The sequence below is a fragment of the Brachyhypopomus gauderio genome, chromosome 10, assembly GCF_052324685.1.
Source record: "Brachyhypopomus gauderio isolate BG-103 chromosome 10, BGAUD_0.2, whole genome shotgun sequence".
NCBI lineage: Eukaryota > Metazoa > Chordata > Actinopteri > Gymnotiformes > Hypopomidae > Brachyhypopomus > Brachyhypopomus gauderio.
In genome coordinates, this window is record NC_135220.1 from 18,608,206 (window position 1) to 18,629,477 (window position 21,272).

Below are 21,272 nucleotides of genomic sequence, written 5' to 3' on the forward strand. Positions count from 1 at the left end.
AATTACCTTGTTTGTTTTGTTCTTTTTTGTGAATTAGTTACTGCTAAATAAAATATATTTTAAAATATCAATTAATACAACTATAAAGATGTTGTCAGACCATTATACGGCGCAAAAACTTCAGAGCGCTTGGATACCGATTTGTGCGTCAAGTGTTTAGGTAATGATTGATAGACATCCTAACAGGAGAATGCCCAGCAGAGATGGGACAGTGTAGGTTACGGCGATTTAAGCAGCAAAGAGCACGCAAGATATTACGCTAAAGTTATTTTATTTTTATTTTTCATGCTCTTGGTGTTAAACGGCTCGCTGCGACATAATGAAAATTGCTGGCATATATATTGCACTTGGAATATGCAGCCTGGTAAAGTGGACAGTGGCCGAACCTGGCGCTGGTTTGCACACATGGGACAGATTTAGTAAGCTTCCTTATCCCGACGACAAAGCGTTTCTGTACGATACGTTTCCTGATAACTTCATGTGGACCGTCGGCACGGCCGCTTATCAAGTGGAGGGAGCGTGGCAGAAAGACGGCAAGGGCAAGTCCGTGTGGGACACGTTCACGCGCGGCGGTAACCGGGTGTTCACGGGCGACGTGGGCAGCGACAGTTACCACAACATCCCCGGAGACCTCCGCGCGCTGCAGCAGCTCGGTGTCGGTTATTACCGCTTCTCGTTATCCTGGTCGCGGATTTTTTCTAACGGCACTAAAAGTTCTTACAATGAAAAAGGTGTAGAGTATTATAAGACTCTTATCCGTGGACTTAAAAAGATTAAAGTCCAGCCAGTTGTTACTCTGTATCACTGGGACTTGCCAGACAACTTACAGAGCGTCTATGGAGGCTGGAACAACTCCATCCTCGTGGAGATGTTCAAAGAATACGCAGATTTTTGCTTTCGGACATTTGGTTCGGATGTTAAATTTTGGATTACCATGGACAATCCGTTTGTGGTGGCTTGGCATGGATACGGGACTGGAGTTGTGGCACCTGGAATAAAAAACGATCCAGATTTACCATTCAGAGTTGGACATAATCTTATAAAGGTAATACAAATATAATGTAGGCTTAACATAACATATGTGTAATGGTTAATGTGGAAATCAGAATTCTGAAAAATGTCTGGGGAAAAGTTATGTCCCTGCTTGCTTCTGTGGTGTTTAAATAATCAAGACCTGTTGTTTGTTCATGTAGGACTTCATAAATGGTGTTCTGTCTCATATGTGATGTTTGGTAAGCCGTCCACCATTCTCGGTTCTGTCCAAGGCTCATGCTGCCGTGTGGCATCTCTATGATGAACGCTACCGATTCCGCCAGAACGGACGAGTGTCCATAGCCCTGGCCTCGCACTGGATCAAGCCCAGCAGGACGAGGGACGAAAGCCGGCAGGCCTGCCAGTGTTCGCTGGACTTCGTGCTTGGCTGGTTCGCTCGGCCGCTGTTCGTGGACGGCGACTACCCGCCCTGCATGAAGCGCGATCTCACTCACAGGTTACCGTCGTTCACCGAGAGCGAGCGGGACTACGTGAAGGGCACGGCCGACTTCTTCGCCTTGTCTCACGGGCCCGCGCTCAGTTTCCAGCTAATTAACGATAGTTTGCGCTTTGGCCAGACCGAGGACCTGGACCTGCGCATGCTGCTTTACTGGGTGCGGGCGGAGTACAACAGCCCTCCCGTGTTTGTGGTGGAGAGCGGCTGGTTTGTAAACGGCAACACCAGGACGAAGGACGCCAAACACATGTACTACCTCAAACGTTTCATCATGGAGACTCTAAAAGGTAAGCGACTCTGGAGCTGAGGGGAATTAGCCGAAGCGTTGAGCGCACGGCAAAGCTTTGTCCAAACAAGACAGTGTATAGACTGGCACTGACTGAAAAATATTTTTTGAACTGCTGATCTAGTGGCAATAAATGCTTCTGCTATTATTGGGCTGTATATTAACTCTTGCATACCTACTTTTTCTAGAGTTGTCACCAAGTAAGGCAAGCTCACCAGTGGTGGCCTCTAGACAGATTGGCCCTCATCAGTCCTGTGCCCGTTTTTTTAGATCACAATGCATTTAAATCTCATTAAGAATGATTTTGTATTGGTTAGATTGAATGAGTAAATGGTTAATCTTAGCAAGTGTATTTAGTAAAGTACTGTTAAGATTTAAATGTATTGCACATCATTTGAATGTTGAATATCGACCCAATGTTTGTTTGTTTTTTAATTTTTCAAAATGCATGCACTTTACTCTTTTTTTGTTTTTGATAATTTACTTTGTTGTTACTGACTTCTTCCAGCAATCCGTTTTGACCAAGTGAATGTGATTGGCTACACAGCCTGGTCACTTCTGGATGGCTTCGAGTGGTTTCGGGAATATGGGATACGGCGTGGCCTCTACTACGTCGATTTTAAATCTGATCACCTGACAAGAGAGCCAAAGACGTCAGCCATGTTTTATAGTAAACTCATCGAGAAGAACGGCTTCCCTCAGCTCCCAGAGAACCGGCCTGCTGTGGGAGTCTTTCCCTGTCAGTTTGTCTGGGGAGTGGCTGCAAACTCCATCCAGGTACAGAGCCCTGGCCCGGGATCACTCCCATCAGGATGGAGCAACCGGAAGAGGCCATCATGCCTTAAAAGTACTGCGCATTGTGATCACTGCGCATTGTGATCACTGCGCACTCTGATCACTGCGCACTCTGATCACTGCGCACTCTGATCACTGCTCACTCTGATCACTGCTCACTCTGATCACGACACATTCTGAGTATTTTTTACTTTTGTCATTTTGCCAGGGCAGGTAACGTGACATTTTCAGGTTTATTACTCCGTATTTGCCTAGGTAGATGGTTTTTGTAATATTGTAAGGCACACATAACGGTGTCAGACGGTAAATACATAGCTTCCCTGTCTTGTGATACACAATAGTGAATGTATAACCTGAAGTAAAAATGCAGGCTAAACATCTGCTCCAAATACACATTAACCATTAGTCATTTATTCTTTGATCTTAAGAGTTTGAAAAAGGCTAGATATTTCTAATGACATTTTTCTCAATTCATATTTAAAGATGTAATTTTGGGTCAAAGACCATCACTTTATAAATAACCCCTATCCCAGCTAGCTTTTAACAGTAGGCTACTTGTACAGTATTTCCACATATTAGTTGACATGAATGTTTATATATCTAATCTTAAAAGAGCATTGATCATGGCTTAAAGAAAACATTGTTTCTTCAAAACATGATAATTGTTATGTAAGGAACAGATATGTACAGATGTCACAGTATTTTGATTCCAATTTGTTTACACACATATTCGGGATTAAATTAGATTTAAATAGAAATTGTCTGGTAATGCGTAATCTGAAAAATACTGTTACTGCAGATGCTTCATTATATCACACCCTCACATGTGTGAACCTCAGGAACGTAGTTTGCCAATCCAACTAACCTTGCCCCTATTTGACTTTGTTCTTATGTGAGTAGGAGGATTCAAAGTTCATCAAGGAGAACCCAGATTCTGTGCGTGATCATGGAGTGTCCTATAACCTATGATCTAGTTTCTTTGACAGCTTTTTAAAAACTACTCAAAACGTATTACAGCCCTGTTGTTCCAAGATTTGTAGCTCAGTGTTCACTTGGCCAGGCCTTATCTGTTGTTCATGTGTAGTGTCTTGGGTCTGTGTGCAGGTGGATACCATCCCTACGCAGTTCGTGGACCCGAGCGTGTATGTCTGGAACGTCTCGGACGACGGGAAGCTGAAGCGCGTGGAAGGCGCACGAATTCCCACACAGCGTAAGCGCCACTGTGCCGACTACGCCACCATTCAGCAGCAGGTGTCGGAGATCCAGCACATGCACGTCTCCTACTACCACTTCTCCCTCAACTGGTCCTCGGTCATGCCCACGGGCAGCGTGCAGGAAGCCAACGACACGTTGCTGAACTATTACCGCTGCTTCGCCAGTGAGCTCCAGAGGGTCAACGTTAGCCCGGCGGTGACTCTCTGGCATCACACCGGCAAGCTGTCCAGCCTGCCAGCGCCGCTGGAGTCTAACGGGGGCTGGCAGAGCGAGGACACGGTGCTGGCCTTCGCCGAATATGCCCGGCTGTGCTTCCAGAGGCTCGGGGAGCACGTTAAGCTGTGGATCACGCTGAACGAACCCAACGAAGAAGGGCTGGGCTACGTGGTCGGGCATCAGCTGCTGCGTGCCCATGCGCTGGCCTGGCGGGTGTATGACGCCGAATTTCGCCAGGCTCAGGGGGGCAAGGCCTCCTTAGTGCTCCACATGGACTGGGTGGAGCCCGCATTCTCCTTCAACCGCGAAGATGTGGCTCCTGCGAACCGCGTCCTGGACCTCCGCGTGGGCTGGTTCGCCGAGCCCGTCTTCGGCAGCGGCGACTACCCGCCGATGATGCGCAGCTGGCTCCAACAGCGCAACCCCATCGACCTGTTCAACTACCACTTACCAGTGTTCAGCGAGGAGGACCGGCGACTAGTCAAAGGCACCTACGACTTCTTTGCTCTCAGCCACTTCACAACGTCTATGGTTTACGATGAGGTTGAAGACAAGTACTTGTACAAGGACAACCTGGAGGTCCAGCTCATTTCAGATGTCACCTGGATAATGTCCCCCCGGCGCAACTCCCCTGTAGTTCCTTGGGGTCTACGCAAAGCTCTCAATTGGGTGGACTCGCATTTTAAAGGCGTGCCCATTTATATAATGGCCAATGGTGTTCAAGAGGACACAGCCAGATTTAAAGACAGTTTACGGGTTTATTATTTGTACAACTACATCAATGAAGCCTTGAAAGGTAAGACCTTTTATGCAGTGACTCAGGACATATTAACAATAAAAATTGGATTTTTGCTTTCAGTAAACTGCCAAATCGTCAGAGATTAAGTAACTAATAAATAAATAATTAAGCCAAGTCTTGGACTACATTGCAGGGTTAGTGGTGAATTACCATGGAAAATATTTAGTGTTAGGCACTGTAAGAGTTACTTCAACACCGAGGATGCAGTTTTGGTTGTGGGCTGTACCTGTGTGTGCGCAACATTCAGATGTTGTGATTTTGTTTGAAGTGTGACAACTCAGTTGGCTCTAAAGAACAAAGCTCACGACAGAATGCAAACACCACCAAAACCACTTAATCATTAGACAGAACAGTCAGGACTCGGTTCACTGACCTTTCTGGGAGCCACTGATCCTTCATGTCAAACCACACAGAAACGCGCATGTTTCACAGTGCGATCATTTAAAAAATGTCACTCCTCTTTAGCAAATGTTACTCCCTAGCTTTATCGTGCTCCTTCGATAAAAAAAAAAAACAACAAATCAATCTAATTAATACAGCCTTCTCAATTTCGAGGCGTTTACTCTCTAAATTAACTTTTTTGTTGTTGTTGCAGCATACACACTAGATGGGGTCAATCTGCAGGGTTACTTTGCCTACGCGTTTAACGATAGGAGAGACCCGGGCTTCGGTCTGTACGGCCACGTGGAGGAGGAGGTGATCATGAAATCTTCTCTGATCCACTACCGAACCATCATCGAGCGTAACGGCTTCCCTTCCCCGGGCAGCGCGCCCCAGCACTGTCCCAGCCTGCCCAGGCGCTCGCCACTGTGTCCCGTCCTGAGCAAGCGCCGTGTGGTAGGTTTCATCTCCTTGGTGGGCTCTGCCTTCCTCGTTACTGTGGGGCTTATTGTATACTACAGTACCAAGAGGCACAAATAGCTGCTGTTTTTACACTACCGTATGATACAGTATGATTTCATTTTTTTACATTCTGAAAATATCTATTATATAACTTTTTAGAGCCTATACTGAAATGCATTTGTGGTTGACTTTAGTTTACTGTTAATCAATTATGTGAGCAAAAGTTCACTAAATTAGTTTGCAAATTAGTTTGAAAAACTTTGCAAAGCTGTCATGTCTATTGGTTTAGTGATGTATTGTTTATTTATATTATTTGAGTTTGTTCATAAGTGATAACCACTGCCGATGTGCTACAGTCCTCAGTGCCCATTACCAAGGCAACAGAGACCTGGCATCCGTGTCTAAGCTACAAACTGTGGGGCAGTGGAACAGTTTGACACGGTTGTTTTCAGTGCTTAACACAGACACATGGCTCACCGTTGTTGAGTACGTGGTAAATTTCAGTCTTTGCTAACTTGTGCAAGCCTGCATTCTGCCAAGTAGATGGGACCAGTAGGGACTGGGAAAATGCAATGGAACTGAAGCCAATTTACACCAAATGCATTTATACAGCCCCAAGTCCCACATTTAGTAGGCATTGCATGTTAAAACTGCTCCATGTGAGATTCCGCACAGAAAACATGCAGCACTTTATTTGGTTTTATTGTACCTGTTTTTTGGCTGAATGTTTGTTGATTTCATCACATTAAACTTGATACTTTCTGTGTTTGGTGCTACATAATGCTATTAAATGTAATGTAATGCTTCAAATGTTCAGAACTTAAAATATATAGTTAAAATGTATAGACATGGGTTATGCCTGGTCTTGGAATAAATTGTAATGTTATTAGTGGTTCACCAAGGTCCTTATGAGGCTAGTGTTGCCCTAAGAATTTTCAGTTATCTTCTGAACTTCTCAAAGACTCATAACATTTCTTCATTTTCAAAAAATTACCATGTCAAACTATCACAAAGGTTATGTTTTATTACAAGAAAATATACAGATGTCTGTCACAGAGAAAAATCAATCATACAAGAGAGTGTTCAGAACATGAAGTTGTCAAGTCCATCTTCCATAAACTTCTTGTAGATGGCCATGAACTTGGCCACAAACGCCTCTAGATGGTAGATAGCTTTGTTGCCCAGCTGTAGCCGGTGTTCGTAGTAGGCAGCCATCTGGGCCACCTCAGCTTTCAGATGTCCATCACAGTTCCCCAGCAGCTCAGTCACCAGGCCCTGCACGGAGGAAGCACACATCACTGCAGCGAATGTACCCAGCTAGAGAGCAGAGCTCCTGGGAAGGTGTGGCATGATCAGACCCGTCCAGCCGCTGTACCTTCATAATGATTTCGGGTGGAATGCAGTGGGTTAGGAGTTCGTACAGCCTCGCCCGCACCTCCAGAAGTCTTAAGAAGAAACAAGGATAGGCATTGAGCACCAAAACCATAACCCTCGGTTTAATCAACAAAAATACAGAGGCAAAATGTGGCAAGGTTCAAAGCATATACACATAATAGCATAAGTTATTAAAGCAAAAGGTTAAAAGTGGTCAGTTCAAGGTTCTCCTAATGCCACCTGGTTGTTAGTCCCTTACTATTAGGAATCTAATACTATTCTATTATTCTATATCTAATACAATTACTGTGTTTCTAGAGTTGGAGTTTAAGTAGTTTTAAGAGCCAAAGCTGCCCCCCTCCCCTGACAGTCAGTCTAACCTCTGTGGGCTCTGTTGGCTGACAATAGCATTCGCCGTCTCCCTGAGGTACACCTCCCAGTCTGTTTCAGGGATGTCCTGATCTGCAGAGAAAGGATACCTAAAGAGAGCAGCAGAGAATGCATCATCGCCAAGTCAGTGATGGCATCAGCAAAGAGTTTACGTAGGACACAAATTGCTTAAACTGAGCCAACATGCATCCACCCCCAGCCCCATGTACCACACTGTCTCACTGGTCCTCACTCACTGCTGCACGCGACAGGCCTCGCACATCAGCAGAGCTTTGCGCAGGTTGCGACCCGACTTCTCCGCGATCTGCCTGGCTAGCTCCGGTGGGAGGAGCAGCCCCTCCTTCCTGCACACCGCCGCCAGAACGCTGCACACCTGCGGCACAGAGCATCACCCCATGACCTCTACGCCAAACGGTCAGCATGACCCGCGGGCCGGGGCGGTCATACCTCCTCCTGGCTGGGCAGGGGAACTCTCACAGCCAGACACCTGCTCCTGATGGGCGAGATCACCTTGGAGGTGGAGTTGCAGCACAGGATGAGGCGACATGTGGCCATGTACTTCTCCATGGTGCGGCGCAGGGCATGCTGGGCATCCTTGGTGAGCCGATCCACCTCCGTTAGCAGCACCACTGCAGGGAGGTCAGGAGGAGACACGCTCGACTCTGTTCACCATGCTCATAGTAACTGATCGCAAGGAGATGTGCTTTATTCCAATACTGCTGAAAGGTGTTTAACTTTGTGCCGTGAGCAACATTTTTGCTGCATACTATCCTGACTTATTACATCACTTTACACAGACACAGGAGAAGAGTGAGAATGAGGGAAGACATAGGAAAAAGTATCTGGTTGATGATGCGTCAACAAGCATGGATAATGCAACGGATTCTGACCTTTGAACTCTCTCTGTGTGCTGGATTGGATCTGCTGAGACTGGGCCACCGTTTTAATTAACTCCTGGATGACGACACGATCGCTGTTTCCAGCATCACTACACACACACACACACACACACACAACAAGACAAGGAAGGTAGCAGTTCAATCAGTGAGAACAGTGAACAGAACAAAGTGTGTGACGTGTGCTTTTGTTGTTATAGCAGCTTACCTGGGATTCACCTCCAAATGGTAGTTACTGGCAATGGTGTTGATTTCAATTTTTTTTTTAGATGGAGCCTACATTATGACAATATTATGAGTAACAAAAAAGATTACTGCAATAGGGATAAAAAAAAGTGTAATCACAGGCAATGTGCAGATGTTAACCGACTACGTTTGCTTTCTCAAGCTTCTAAAAACTTTAAATTGTGGTGATGGGGCTTACTACGATCGACTGGTGTTCAATGCGAAGTTTCTCCACACCAGCTCCGTAGAGTTCCCGCAGTATACACATAACCCGCGTCTTCTTACCAGCGCCAGAGGGACCATAGACAAGCAGGTGTGGGAAGTCACCACACTGCACCTAAACAGAAGATCAGAGTAGGACAGCACCTCGCGGTTTACGTATGAGAATTACAAAAGGTGCTTATAAACGTGAAGAAAGCTCATTTCGTTTTGAGGTGCATAACTAGCAGTCAAACATTAGCTCGCAAGCTAGCTGCTGTAGAACATGTAGGTAAAGCTAGCTAGCTAACCTAGCTACATATCGGATTGCTGGTTTCTTACCAGATTTTTCAGTTGATTTGCTTGGTCTTTATGATAGTCTAGTTTCGCCAGAGACGTTGGCCTGTACTTATCAACCCACAAGCTCATGGTGTATTATGACTCCTTAATATTTATGCTACTTTGAAGCTGAACACACAGTGGATGTTGTTCACGACGCTGAGTACAGTAAACCCGCCAAACAGCGCCGTCAAACGTCCTCACGACGGCTGCCACCGAGGGACAAAAATCCAACTCCGCGTTTGATAATTGCACTTTGAGGAAACGTTTTCTTCCTGTATTTCATTCAAATAATCTTCTAGGTCAGAGGTCACCAACAGGCGGACCGCGGTCCGGATCCGGACCCGAACGCAGTCCTGTCCGGACCCAATCTCATTCCTGATTAACTGGATACGGACCCAAATGCCATCCCATCCGGACTCAGAATAAATTGTTTAAATATTTCTTAATTTTGACGGGAGAATTAATTTTAAACCGGAGCATTTATTTCAGCGCTATTGAAAAAAACACTCCGTCACGAGTGTTACGTTCGCCGCTACCCCCCCCCCCCCCCCCCCCAACAACTTAGGTTCGACCCCCTATCTGCCAAATTTGGCCCGCGGAACAATATAGTTGATTACCCCTGTTCTAGGTAATCTATCCTAAGATATGCCTAACAGTCAACATGAATAAGTTCTTAGTTACAATTATTGATGGGGACAAAAACATTTTTCTATTGTAAACAAGTAGCCAAATTTCCCAGCAGCGTTTTCAACAGTGTGATATAGATATTATATAATTTGGCTACTTGTATGTAGAAGAATGAGTGATCTATCAAATCAAATAATTAGCTAGCAGAGCAGCCCATCCTACGATATAGACTTAAATGAAAACCCGTGCCTTGCTCAAAATTTAGTCAGACTTTAATTTATTTTAAACCTATTGTGAATGAACATACCATGTCGAATAAGCAATTTAGCAAGTTTATTTTTTATTTAAAAAGTATAGAATGTAAAGAATATTTATTCAATGTACTTTTCATTCGAATAGAAACTGACATCTAATTAATCACCATTTAATAATATACGATAATCAGAGGCGGTTCTTTAATTAGGCAAACCTAGGCATTTGCCTAGGGCCCCGACCAAATCTGTCCTCCATAGGGGCCCCCAAATCTGACCATCCCAGCTACAGTAAATACACAAAAAACAATGTTAATTTGTTACTTATGTAAAGTAAAGAAAATCATATTTCTATTAAAAAAACAACAGAAATATCAGTAGAATACCGAATTAATGTCTAAATACTAATTGTCCAAACACACATACCCTCCTCCGTTGCTTGCATTGAACTAGTCCATAATATGATGACGTAGCAAAGTGCGACACGACGTGACTTCAAACCAAAACAGCGGGAACTGTACGCGACTAGAGTGAAAGCTGTCACAGTGAACATGAAGCGGAGTTATGAAAGTTGTTCTGCTAAACGAAAGAAACGGGCAGAGAGCAAAAGAATCGCAGATGCACTGCCAAAATTTACCTCCTTATTTACACCTCGTGCAAACCCGCGACATGCTCAAGCTCCGCTGTTGAGGAACATGAAGAGGTGTCTATGGAAGCTGAAGCAGAGGAAGATGAAGATTATTTGGTGGTGAGTAAGTCCTACACTGATTAGTCACAAGCAGAAAACTTACTAAACCAAGGACAATAACATTTCTTATTTTTCCCCATACACAAAAGCTACATTTGCTTTAGTGAAAACTACAAACTTAAAAGACCATGTTTATTGTAAGGCCTTTTTAAAAACATGCACCAACATTACTGTATGCACTAAGCAAAACAAATACATACACCAAATCAAATAAACATATCTTTTTTGGGCTGCACATTTTATTGGTTTAGCATCAATAATGTAATGTTTTTTCAGTGTACCAGGAGCAGTGGAGACAATTTAATAATAGCCTGACCCTGCACATTGGCCAGAAAAGTTGACAGACTTTTTGTTCAAAAAAGCGTTGTTCAATTGTACACAAAAACACTGGACATGGACTCAGTGATCACAAGATTTGCAGAAGCCGCAGGGTCAGACTGTAGAATGTATACAAGGCCTCTCAGCTATACACAGCTGATGTCAGATGATTCAACTTCAAATGAGAGAGAATGAGACTTGAAAAGAAAGTTTTAAAAGTTCAAAATTCAGAAAGTTCAAAAACAATAGAAACTTGGCAAAGACAAGAACAAGAAGAACAGACTAGTAAGACAGGCAGAAGGAGAGAATGAGAAAAACAGGGTCACAGATGAGAATAACAGGGATACAGACAGTGAAAATAAAGAGAGGGACAAAGAAAAAACATTGACTTGGATATTTATTTATAATGCTCCATGATTCACCTGGTGTTTATTTTTGTCGTAGTGAGAAGACAACAAGGGAAAAGACGGATGAAACACAGTGTGTTGAGGCTTTTGAGAAGACGACAATGGTAGGACTTTGTGTTTACAAATGCTTTCTGTCTCTCTCACACACATATACATATTCAGCTTTGCCACTCACTCACTCACTCACTCACTCACACACTGCGATGCCTGTCTCTCACTCACACACAAAGTGTTATTCCTGTCCACACACAAAATCTTTTTATCAGTCCTGTTTAAATGTAAATGGTGGATTTCATAGACTTGTATCCATTTTGTATTCTAGTTCTGTTAAGCGTAACATTTTGTATCCCTGGCAGTGGATATATTATTTGATTTCACATGTACTTGTTTCATTAAAACATGGCTCTGAATAATAAACATATCATTTTTGCAAATGCTGGAGCAATCGGAAACTGATTTTACTGTGGAGAGTTAAGACCATTGTTAGTGGCAGTGCATTATTGGTTTATTGCCATTCTTTAATCTCAGTTTAAAGCAAGGGTATTGGGATGGTTATTTGGTTTATGTGTGTGTTTCAAGAATGAGGGCCCCTTGTTTATATTTTGCCTAGGGCCCCAACATGGATAGATCCGCCACTGTGTATATATATATATATATATATATATATATATATATATATATATATATATATATATTTATATTTATATTAGGGGTGTGACGATACACTCAGCTCAAGACACCAGACGAGACACGATATTGGGTTCACGAAAACGACACGAGATTTTAAGAACACTAAAATGACAAATTATATGACTGGACAACTCACTTTTATTTAACTGTGTTAAACATGCATTTAGAAATTTTTATTATAACTCTTAACATGCATTATGTAAGCATGAACTTTTAATAAACTTCTTCCTCTACAAATAGAAATTAAAATAAGATTTCATAAAAGTTTTAATAAAATAAATAAAATTAAATATTTCTCCTTTTTTCAAGCGCAAACAATATTGCAGTGAGTACCCGCTTCATAGTTGCCAGGTTCGCGGTTTTCACGCCAAATTTCGCTTGTTTGAAAATCCAGCCGCGGGTAAAAATTTAGGGGTCGCGGGGTGCGGTTTTTTGGGCTACATTTGAGTTGGGATACCACGGGAGTTCACTAAGTCAACACTAAGAATCGATCGCGATATAATACTTAATTTGTCTCCATTTTACACTCGCCACCCCCCCCCCCCCCCCCCCCCCCCCGACAGCTTACATTCGCCCCCCCCCCACCCCCCTTTGGGCAACAACTTTGGGCTTTGGGCTAGTTTAGGCTTCTGAAGGGCGGGTTTTAGACTGACTTTGTGCGGGACATTTTTATAGGACCTGGCAACCCTGCCACGCTTATCGACAGGGTTAGAGACAGTATAGAAAAAAACAATGTTCTCACGCGTACAGCGTGAGAAAGAGCGATCGCGCTGCCTCAGCTTATCGTACACAACACTCCACAGTGCTGCCACTGCTCCTCCGCGCACCGCGCGAAATAAAAGAAAAGTAACTCTGATCCGTCGTTAAACGGACCCGTCGTTAATAGGGAACTCACTGTATTATGTGCAAAACAAAAAGTTCTTCTCTGTCAATACAGAGTTCAAATGGTGCAAACAGAGCCTGACCAAGTATGTCACTGAATTTGCTGCAACTACACTGCCATGTTCATTTTTAAGAATATTAGCGTCCCCACACTGCTCCCGATATCCTTTGCTGTCTCAACTTGCCACAGCGCCGTTCTGTCCCTGCTACCTCTGTTCAAGTCAGATATGTTGATTTGAGTACTGAGCTGTGGTGCTGCTGTAAATGTATCTGCATCGTGCTCGTATTAGTCGCGGTGTACGGCATTATTTTCATACAGTGTTTGTATATGGTCCGCGTGTTATCAGTCACTCTCTTGCCATTTATCATTTCCGCCGGGTACCCAAAACGATGTGAAAGTGGCGGGGGCATCTTCAATAGTTAAACCTGTATTTTCCGACGTCATTCTGGCTGCTTGCTGGATCACAAATCCCGCGAGACAGATTTTTAACGCGACGAGAAATCTCGCTAAGTTACGTCTCGCGTCACCCCTAATGACCGCGGTATGTTTTTTGTTCTCACTTAGAATCTAAAGCCCTATCCGGACGGGATTAGTTTTTCAGGGGGACGTCTGTGAAAAATATTTCACCCTTGTACTCAGTGATAAAACTCTTGCATCCGGACAGCAATTGAAAAAACAGGAGGACCCGCGAGTTTTTGGCTTTCTCGGTCACATGACATCGCCTTGTCACGTGATAGCATGTTTAATAATGTCACACTGCCAACTCTGATGATTCCTTTTTAACTTTTAACTTTACTACTGTTCAGTTCAGCATTTAAGATCTCCGTTTAAGTTAAGCTATTTTGTTAAACCAATACAGAAAACACATTATAAAAAATCGCTAATGAATGTAAATAGTTAAATAAATCCGTTAAATAAAATAAAATAAATCCATTAAAAAATCCAGTAAATCCATTTTCGCTCGCCGCTGTCTTTACGTGGATCTCCGTGAAAACGCGCGCCCAACGTGTAACTACGGTGCGTGGCAGTGGACATATAGCTGTTTTATTAAACGCGAGGTGATGTCTGCATGTATAAACTCAGACATGTGGATCCGGACGGGACTAAAATTATCAGACGACCACGGAGTACAGCGAAAAACAGTAGGTAATTCCGCCTGTAATTTTCTCTGAGGACGTCTGAGAAAAACACGGACATGCTCGTTCCGGACGGGATTAAAATCACAGAGGACCCCCCGTAAAAGAGAAAATTACCCCAGGACCCCCTGAGAAACTAATCCCGTCCGGATAGGGCTTTTAAGTGAACCAAAGTCTTTGATGAATTATGAATTGAATAATCTAAATGACGTCACAATACATGACGTTGTTAAATCGTAGAATTCCTTTTCTATAGTAACGACATAACACAACATAACCGAACGTATATAAGGCCGCACGGCAAGGCAGTCCACACCCGTAAGATATTTGTTGAGGAAGAGGAAACATTGTACCAATTAATACAGTAGTGGACAGTGGAGAGTGGTATAAGAAAGAAGATGGACTGCAGTATACACACTGAGATGGAAAGTGAAAATCTGAGAAGTGGACAGGAACAAACAATGGATGACATACAGACGCTGAGTGAACGGGAGGAGATGTTCAATATGAGAATTGAGAATATAATATCTATGATGAAGAAAGCAACAGATCAAATAAAAACAGAGAAAATAAAAAACAGAGAGATGGTCAGTGAACACAAGAAGATAGAAAAGGAGTGGGCAAGAGAGAGAGAAGAAATGAAGAACAGACATAAGGAACTGGAGGATGAAAAGAGGGTCATTGTAAAGGACAGGAACCAAATGGAAGAGGACTATATAAAGCAGATCAGAAAGATGGCTGAGGAAAAAGAGAGGGAGGAGCTGGAGAACATCAAGCTTAGGCAGGAGATCCACTTCTACGAAGAAAATGAAAAGGCAAGACTGGGGGAAATAGAAGGACTTCGGCAAAAGATGGACAAACAAGTGGAAAAGATGAAGGAGAATGAAAAGATAAAGAGGGAGCTTGAAGAAAGGGAGAAGGTGAAGCAGCAAGAGTGGGAGAGGGAGAGAAAAACACTGACTGAATGTCAGAAAGACTTGGAGAAGATGAAGGCGCATGTAGAACGTCTTCTAAATCTTCTAATAGACCAAGATATTAAGAGGATGAGGGGTGAAAGGAAGAGAGACCAGAAAGAGTTGAGAAGGGATTCATGGCGCCTAAAGGTGGAGCAAATGGTGGCTAGAGCGTTTGTGAAAAAACATGGAAAACCTGAGGGCTCTTGGAAGAGAACGCTGGGACGCTGGTGGAAGAGTTGGAAGAACCCTGAGCACTGCAGGAGCCAGGAGAGCAGCGTCCAAGAGGACCAAGATAAAAGCTCAGCCAAACTCTCATCCTGCCCCAGCAGAAGCAACCCAGAGAGTCAGAGCTCTGCAGACCGAGGGAAGGAGACAAGAAAGAAGAGCAGATGGCAAAAATGGTTCAAGCGCTGAAATGGAAGGTTAGTAAACGAACCTGTGCCCTAGAGAGATTATAAATAATATTATGGCATTTCATAATAATAATAATAATAATAATAATAATCAACACATTTTATGAACTTATTCATTTTTGTTTTATTAACTGAAATTCAATGACAATACACCATGTACACACCATGACTAGCTGGCTGGAGCCTCATGCTAATCGCTGGCACGTGAGCTATGTATGCTTAAATAAACGGTTGTTTAAATTGATGTTCACATACTCAACTAGTATTTTATATCTTTTCTTGCATGCTTCTACCCAAGACGATTCCATACAAGCGCCTAGGAGATGGTCTGGGTTGCCAGTGGATGTGCTGATACCCGGGTTGGATGTGCCATTGCCGCAGAGGACGTGCTGATGCCAACTCCTACCAGAGGTTCACCATCTGCACTGAAGGGACTGTGACTACTTGGCCTGGAATGAGAACCATGAGCACTGCAGGAGCCATGAGAGCAGCGTCCAAGAGGACCAAGAGAAAAACTCAGCTAATACAGCAGAACTCTCGTCCTGCCCCGGCAGAAGCAACCCAGAGAGTCAGAGCTCTGCAGACCGAGGGAAGGAGACGAGAAAGAAGAGCAGATGGCAAAAATGGTTCAAGGCAATGCAATCTGAAATGAAAGGTTAGTAAACGAACCTGTGCCCTAGAGAGATTATAAATAATATTATGGAATCTAATAATAATAATAATAATAAACACATTTTATGAACTTATTCATTTTTGTTTTATTCACTGAAATTCAATGACAATACACCATGTACACACCATGACTAGCTTGCCGGAGCCTCATGCTAATCGCTGGCACGTGAGCTATGTACAGTTGTGATCAAATTTATTCAACCCCCACTGAAATAAAGTGTTTTGGCCAGTTTGACATTGATTTTGATCATTTCAGTCATCTTATTTACAATTATATCAAAGAGGCACTTATAAATTAGACAAACATAACATAATATTTATGATGGAATAACCACAAATGTCTTTACTGTGCTCACATCATTATCAGTTTTATTCAACCCCCTAGTGACATTATTTTTTAGTACTTAGTACAACATCCTTTTCCAGTTATGACAGCTTTCAAGCGTGAAGCATAGCTTGACACAAGTGTCTTGCAGCGACCTATGGGTATCTTAGCCCATTCTTCATGGGCAAAAGCCTCCAGTTCAGTCACATTCTTAGGCTTGCGCACTGCAACTGCCTTCTTTAGGTCCCACCAGAGGTTCTCAATTGGATTTAAGTCTGGTGATTGCGATGGCCACTCTAGAATGTTCCAGCCTTTCATGTTCAACCATGCTCTAGTGGACTTGGATGTGTGCTTCGGATCATTGTCCTGTTGGAAGGTCCAACGTCTCCCAAGCCGCAGGTTTGTGACTGACTCCATCACATTTTCCTCCAAGATCTCCTGGTACTGAAGGGAATTCATGGTACCCTGCACACGTTGAAGCTTTCCTGTACCATTAGAAGCAAAACAGCCCCAAAGCATAATTGACCCCCCGCCATGCTTCACAGTAGGCAAGGTGTTCTTTTGTTCATAAGCCTGGTTCTTCCTTCTCCAAACATAGCGCTGGTCCATTGTCCCAAACAGTTTCATCTGACCACAGTACACTGTTCCAAAACCTTTGTGGCTTGTCCACATGACTTTTGGCATACTGCAGTCGACTTTTCTTGTTCTTTGGAGTCAGCAAGGGGGTGCGTCTGGGCGTTCTGGCATGGAGGTCTTCGTTATGCAGTGCGCGCCTTATTGTCTGAGCTGAAACTTCAGTGCCCACATCTGACAGGTCTTTTTTCAGTTCCTTAGCAGTCACGCGGGGATTTTTCTCCACATTACGCTTCAGGTAGCGCACAGCAGTCGCGGTCAGGATCTTCTTTCTGCCACGACCAGGTAACGTTTCCACTGTGCCCTTTAACTTGAACTTGCGAATGATACTTCCGATAGTGTCTCTTGGAATATTTAACAACTTCGCAATCTTTTTATATCCATTGCCATTCTTGTGAAGAGCAATAACCTCTTCTCTTGTCTTCTGGGACCATTCTCTTGCCTTCACCATGCTTGGAAACACACCAGTAGATGTCTAGAAGGAGCTGAGTATCACAGTCCTTTTAAATCTGCCTAATTGGTGCTTATCATGCGTGATTGCTGCTCGTTGACATCCACAGATGTTTTCAATACCTGATGGAAAACACTGGAATGAACCTCTGTTCTTAGGAGTGGTAGTCGTAAAGGGGTTGAATAATTGTGTCAATGAAGAAATCACAAAAAGGCCATTTAATACTTTATGACAAAAAAAATTGATGCTATCTTAGTTGCATTTAGTTCTTTAACAAGTCCTTGTAAGATTTCATTATGAACACAATTACAAATGTGCACTGAATTCCATAAAACCCTTCGCAGCATTGGGGGTTGAATAAATTTGATCACAACTGTATGTTTAAATAAACGGTTGTTTAAATTGATGTTCACATACTCAACTAGTATTTTATATCTTTTCTTGCATGCTTCTACCCAAGACGATTCCATACAAGCGCCGAGGAGATGGTCTGGGTTGCCATTGGATGTGCTGATACCCGGGTTGGATGTGCCATTGCCTCAGAGGACGTGCTGGTACCAACTCCTACCAGAGTTTCACCATCTGCACTGAAGGGACTGTGACTACTTGGCCTGGAATGAGAACCATGAGCACTGCAGGAGCCATGAGAGCAGCGTCCAAGAGTTCACCTGCCGCTCATCACGCCTCCCCTTCGCATCTATTTAAGCTTCCCCCTCACTCTTCCGGGTTGTGAAGTATTGGTGCCATGCCACGTACCAAGCGTTCTCTCAGTGTTACTGCCTCCCGGTGTACCGACCTCTGCTCTCCTAGACCTCATCCCCCGCCTAGTTCCTCTGTACCGCCTGGCTTCTGTCTCACCGGCGTGACCCTGGACTGTCCTGACCACGATTACAACACTCCTGCACAACACACCTTGAACGGAGTAACTGACCTGTTTGATAGCTCTGTGATCATTGTTTCAATAAAGATGGCTATTATCCGCACTTGGATCCTTGTCTGCCTGATTAGTACATTACAGAAGGATTAGTAAACAAAGCTGCTTCTTTTAATGCCAAATCCATACCTGTCAAGTCTCCTGTTTTGGCACGGAAACTACCGTATTTTACCCCTCTATCCCGTCATCCTCCCGTATTAATATTTTCCCGTAAAATTCCCATATTGTAATAGAATATATATCTTAAAAGCATTCAAGTGCCTCTCCAAAATGAATTATGTCGCTAGCCTCGCGAGAATGTCAACCTGCAGAAGCCCGAGTGTCAGTTCTCGCGAGATTAGCGCTGACAGCGAGAACAACCAACCCGAAATACTAATCAGAGATTGATGAATGTAACGTGAGAGAAGGTGTTCCTACCAAAAATGAAGACTTCGTGTAAAATATAAGGGCTCCTGGACCTTGATTGGGCTGGTGGGAATGCTCGCAGCAACCAGCGGAAAATTTCCCTTATTTTAAAATCAAAAACTTGACAAGTATCTACTTTGCTGCCAGGGTACTCCTTTTCTAATGTAAATTCATTCAATTCCATTTCATTACTCCTTTATTTAAATGTACGGAAGCCTTAAGAGGACGTACACTGCAACTTATTTTTAATTCGCTTTTCCTCAGAAAAGACTTTAAACATTAAAAGAAAAAAAAACATCAAACATTAAGAGACTTACGGTTGGTTAAGCTTGAAGAGAGACGACAGAACATATCCAAGTATATACCCCAACAGTGGCATCAGCGCTGCTGTGATCAGAAGCTGAGGTGTCGTCACTGTCCGGATGGCCTCTCCTACCGTGACGCCGACCAGGATGCCAAGGATAATCAACGTAAGCAGCGCTACACTCATCCCCATCTGAAGGGGAAGACACCGATCGGTCCGGACTCATCGCTCACATCTTCCCTATGCTTTTGTTCGTGTCTTTCAGCCTGCTCCTTACCCTGCTGAAGAGCCTTGCGTGTTGGGGTGCGTAGTGTCTAATGCAGACGCCAGCGGCGCAGGGCAGCGTGGTCATGGCCAGAGCCGTGGCTATACCAGCGTAGGGTATGGCCACGGCCACGCCGGAGAAGTCCTGGCTGTAGACGTAGAGCAGCAGGGGCATCGTGCCCAGCGCCAGCAACGTGGAGAAGGTGGTCATCACGACGCTGTAACAGAAGGACACGGCCCAGTGATACAGCAGAACCACGAACACTGGGCGTATCAAGCGCTGGGATTTAACGCTCGGCGCTGGTTTCATTAGTACATTAGTAACATTCCCGTTTTACAGTGTTTGGCAGATGCACCTGTCCAGTGTGACCTATATACGGTGCAGAGGCGGTCTTTGCATTGAGGCGTGGCTAGGCAACTGCCTTGGGCCCCTCCCACTGCAGCCCACTGTAGGGCCCCCCTGACTAGCTGACTTATTTCTCGCATATTAATGTTGATGGGCCCCCTAGCTAAATTCGCCTTGAGCCCCCAATTTGCTAAGTCCGCCACTGACGATAATACCATTGTCTTGGACTAATACACATTTAATAATAAAATATTTAAAGCAAAAAAATTCTAACAAAAGTGTATTTTCACCACCAGTTGCATCATGATTTAGACTCATTTTTTTCCATACAAGTCTCCATGTGAACATTTCAGCTCTTGCGTGGATACAAGCTCATACATATTTCCTACGTGCATGGCTGCGTTTGGCTGGTTTCAAATTGGCTCCAAGAAAACTGATGTCAGGTGAGTATTTGGGGGGTTTTGGCTGTTTGACATGAATGTAGTTAATTCCAGGAATGTCAGCCGCACTAAATTTCACGCTACAATATTGCACTTAAGGAGGGAACACACAAAAAAAACCCTGGAGACCACAGTCGTCTTTTCCTGGAATGCAGCTGTTCTTCTGAGACGGTCCTTCACAGCCACTCTAAACGGGCAGGAATGAAGGGGGTGATGATACCAGCAACCTGCTGCTGCATGAACCACTGGCAGTGGTAAAATGAACATTATAGCCAGAGGCTGCTGCCTCTAAACGATTGGTCCGCTGCGTGTTTTATCTCCTATGGAGCCATACATGAGCTAAAGGCACATTACATGTGAGGTTGTATTTTGTGTTTAAGCTGTTTTTCCCCTCCACATTGAATATTTATTGACATAGCAAAGTCTTGCTGTGTAAAGGGTTTCTGAATCCATTAATGATTTTCAGATATTTCTGAAATTTCTTGATGAAAACGTTCCCTTTGCAACTCAATCTAATTTCCCATCTTTATAATAACTATGAAAAACAAACCAGGAATGTGGTGTCAGGACCATCCTCTCTGAAAAGCCCTAATACAAAAGATCCAGATATCTAGAAAGTAGAAAGATCCAGATATCTAGAAAGTAAAAAGATCCAGATATTTAGAAAGTAGAAAGATCCAGATATCTTGTAAGCTGTCCTGAGCTGCACTTCCACTACACCTTCAATGGGAATTTATTCACACTTTGTCAGTTCTTCTCAGGTGTGTCTGCCAACTCCCCAAATGATCATGAGCAGGGCACTGGTTGTCTGCATATGGGCTTGTTACATTGCTACAGAGTGACGTCTTCATCTTTTCAGTGTTCGGTAGTGTTTGGGCTAAAGCTGTGATCTCTCATCAACTGCTCACCTGCCTAGCGCCTTCTCAGTGGGAGGTATGCCATGCTGATCCTTCTCTGCTGTCTGCTCCCATTCTCCGGGTCACCTGTCACAGCAAGAGGCC

At 43.8% G+C, this 21,272-nt stretch overlaps 3 protein-coding genes across 5 annotated transcripts; 2 read left to right on the forward strand and 1 right to left on the reverse strand.

Annotated features, from left to right (window-relative positions):
• Positions 1 to 211: 211 nt before the first annotated feature.
• Positions 212 to 6,874, forward strand: kl (klotho). Its single transcript, XM_077020209.1, has 5 exons — positions 212 to 1,045; positions 1,266 to 1,776; positions 2,284 to 2,552; positions 3,675 to 4,797; positions 5,396 to 6,874. The coding sequence occupies exons 1-5, from the start codon at positions 320 to 322 to the stop codon at positions 5,719 to 5,721; spliced, it is 2,955 nt and encodes a 984-aa protein (XP_076876324.1). The 5' UTR covers positions 212 to 319; the 3' UTR covers positions 5,722 to 6,874.
• rfc3 (replication factor C (activator 1) 3) lies at positions 6,645 to 9,313 on the reverse strand. The gene is made up of 9 exons (XM_077020210.1): positions 9,069 to 9,313; positions 8,728 to 8,865; positions 8,512 to 8,579; positions 8,298 to 8,395; positions 7,855 to 8,036; positions 7,644 to 7,780; positions 7,398 to 7,496; positions 7,019 to 7,088; positions 6,645 to 6,918 (listed from the first exon to the last, which is right to left on the reverse strand). The coding sequence occupies exons 1-9, from the start codon at positions 9,153 to 9,155 to the stop codon at positions 6,727 to 6,729; spliced, it is 1,071 nt and encodes a 356-aa protein (XP_076876325.1). The 5' UTR covers positions 9,156 to 9,313; the 3' UTR covers positions 6,645 to 6,726.
• Positions 9,314 to 10,462: 1,149 nt separating this feature from the next.
• On the forward strand, positions 10,463 to 19,959 carry LOC143525828 (uncharacterized). Of its 3 annotated transcripts, XR_013133741.1 has the most exons (4): positions 10,463 to 10,694; positions 11,457 to 11,523; positions 15,796 to 16,152; positions 18,039 to 18,663. XR_013133741.1 is itself a non-coding variant. In XM_077020212.1 (3 exons), the coding sequence occupies exons 1-3, from the start codon at positions 10,498 to 10,500 to the stop codon at positions 19,796 to 19,798; spliced, it is 576 nt and encodes a 191-aa protein (XP_076876327.1). In that variant the 5' UTR covers positions 10,463 to 10,497; the 3' UTR covers positions 19,799 to 19,959. The 3 variants fall into 3 exon arrangements, 1 of the variants encoding a protein (XP_076876327.1); XM_077020212.1 differs by lacking the exons at positions 15,796 to 16,152; positions 18,039 to 18,663 and adding an exon at positions 19,487 to 19,959; XR_013133740.1 differs by lacking the exons at positions 10,463 to 10,694; positions 11,457 to 11,523 and adding an exon at positions 12,742 to 15,506.
• Positions 19,960 to 21,272: the final 1,313 nt, after the last annotated feature.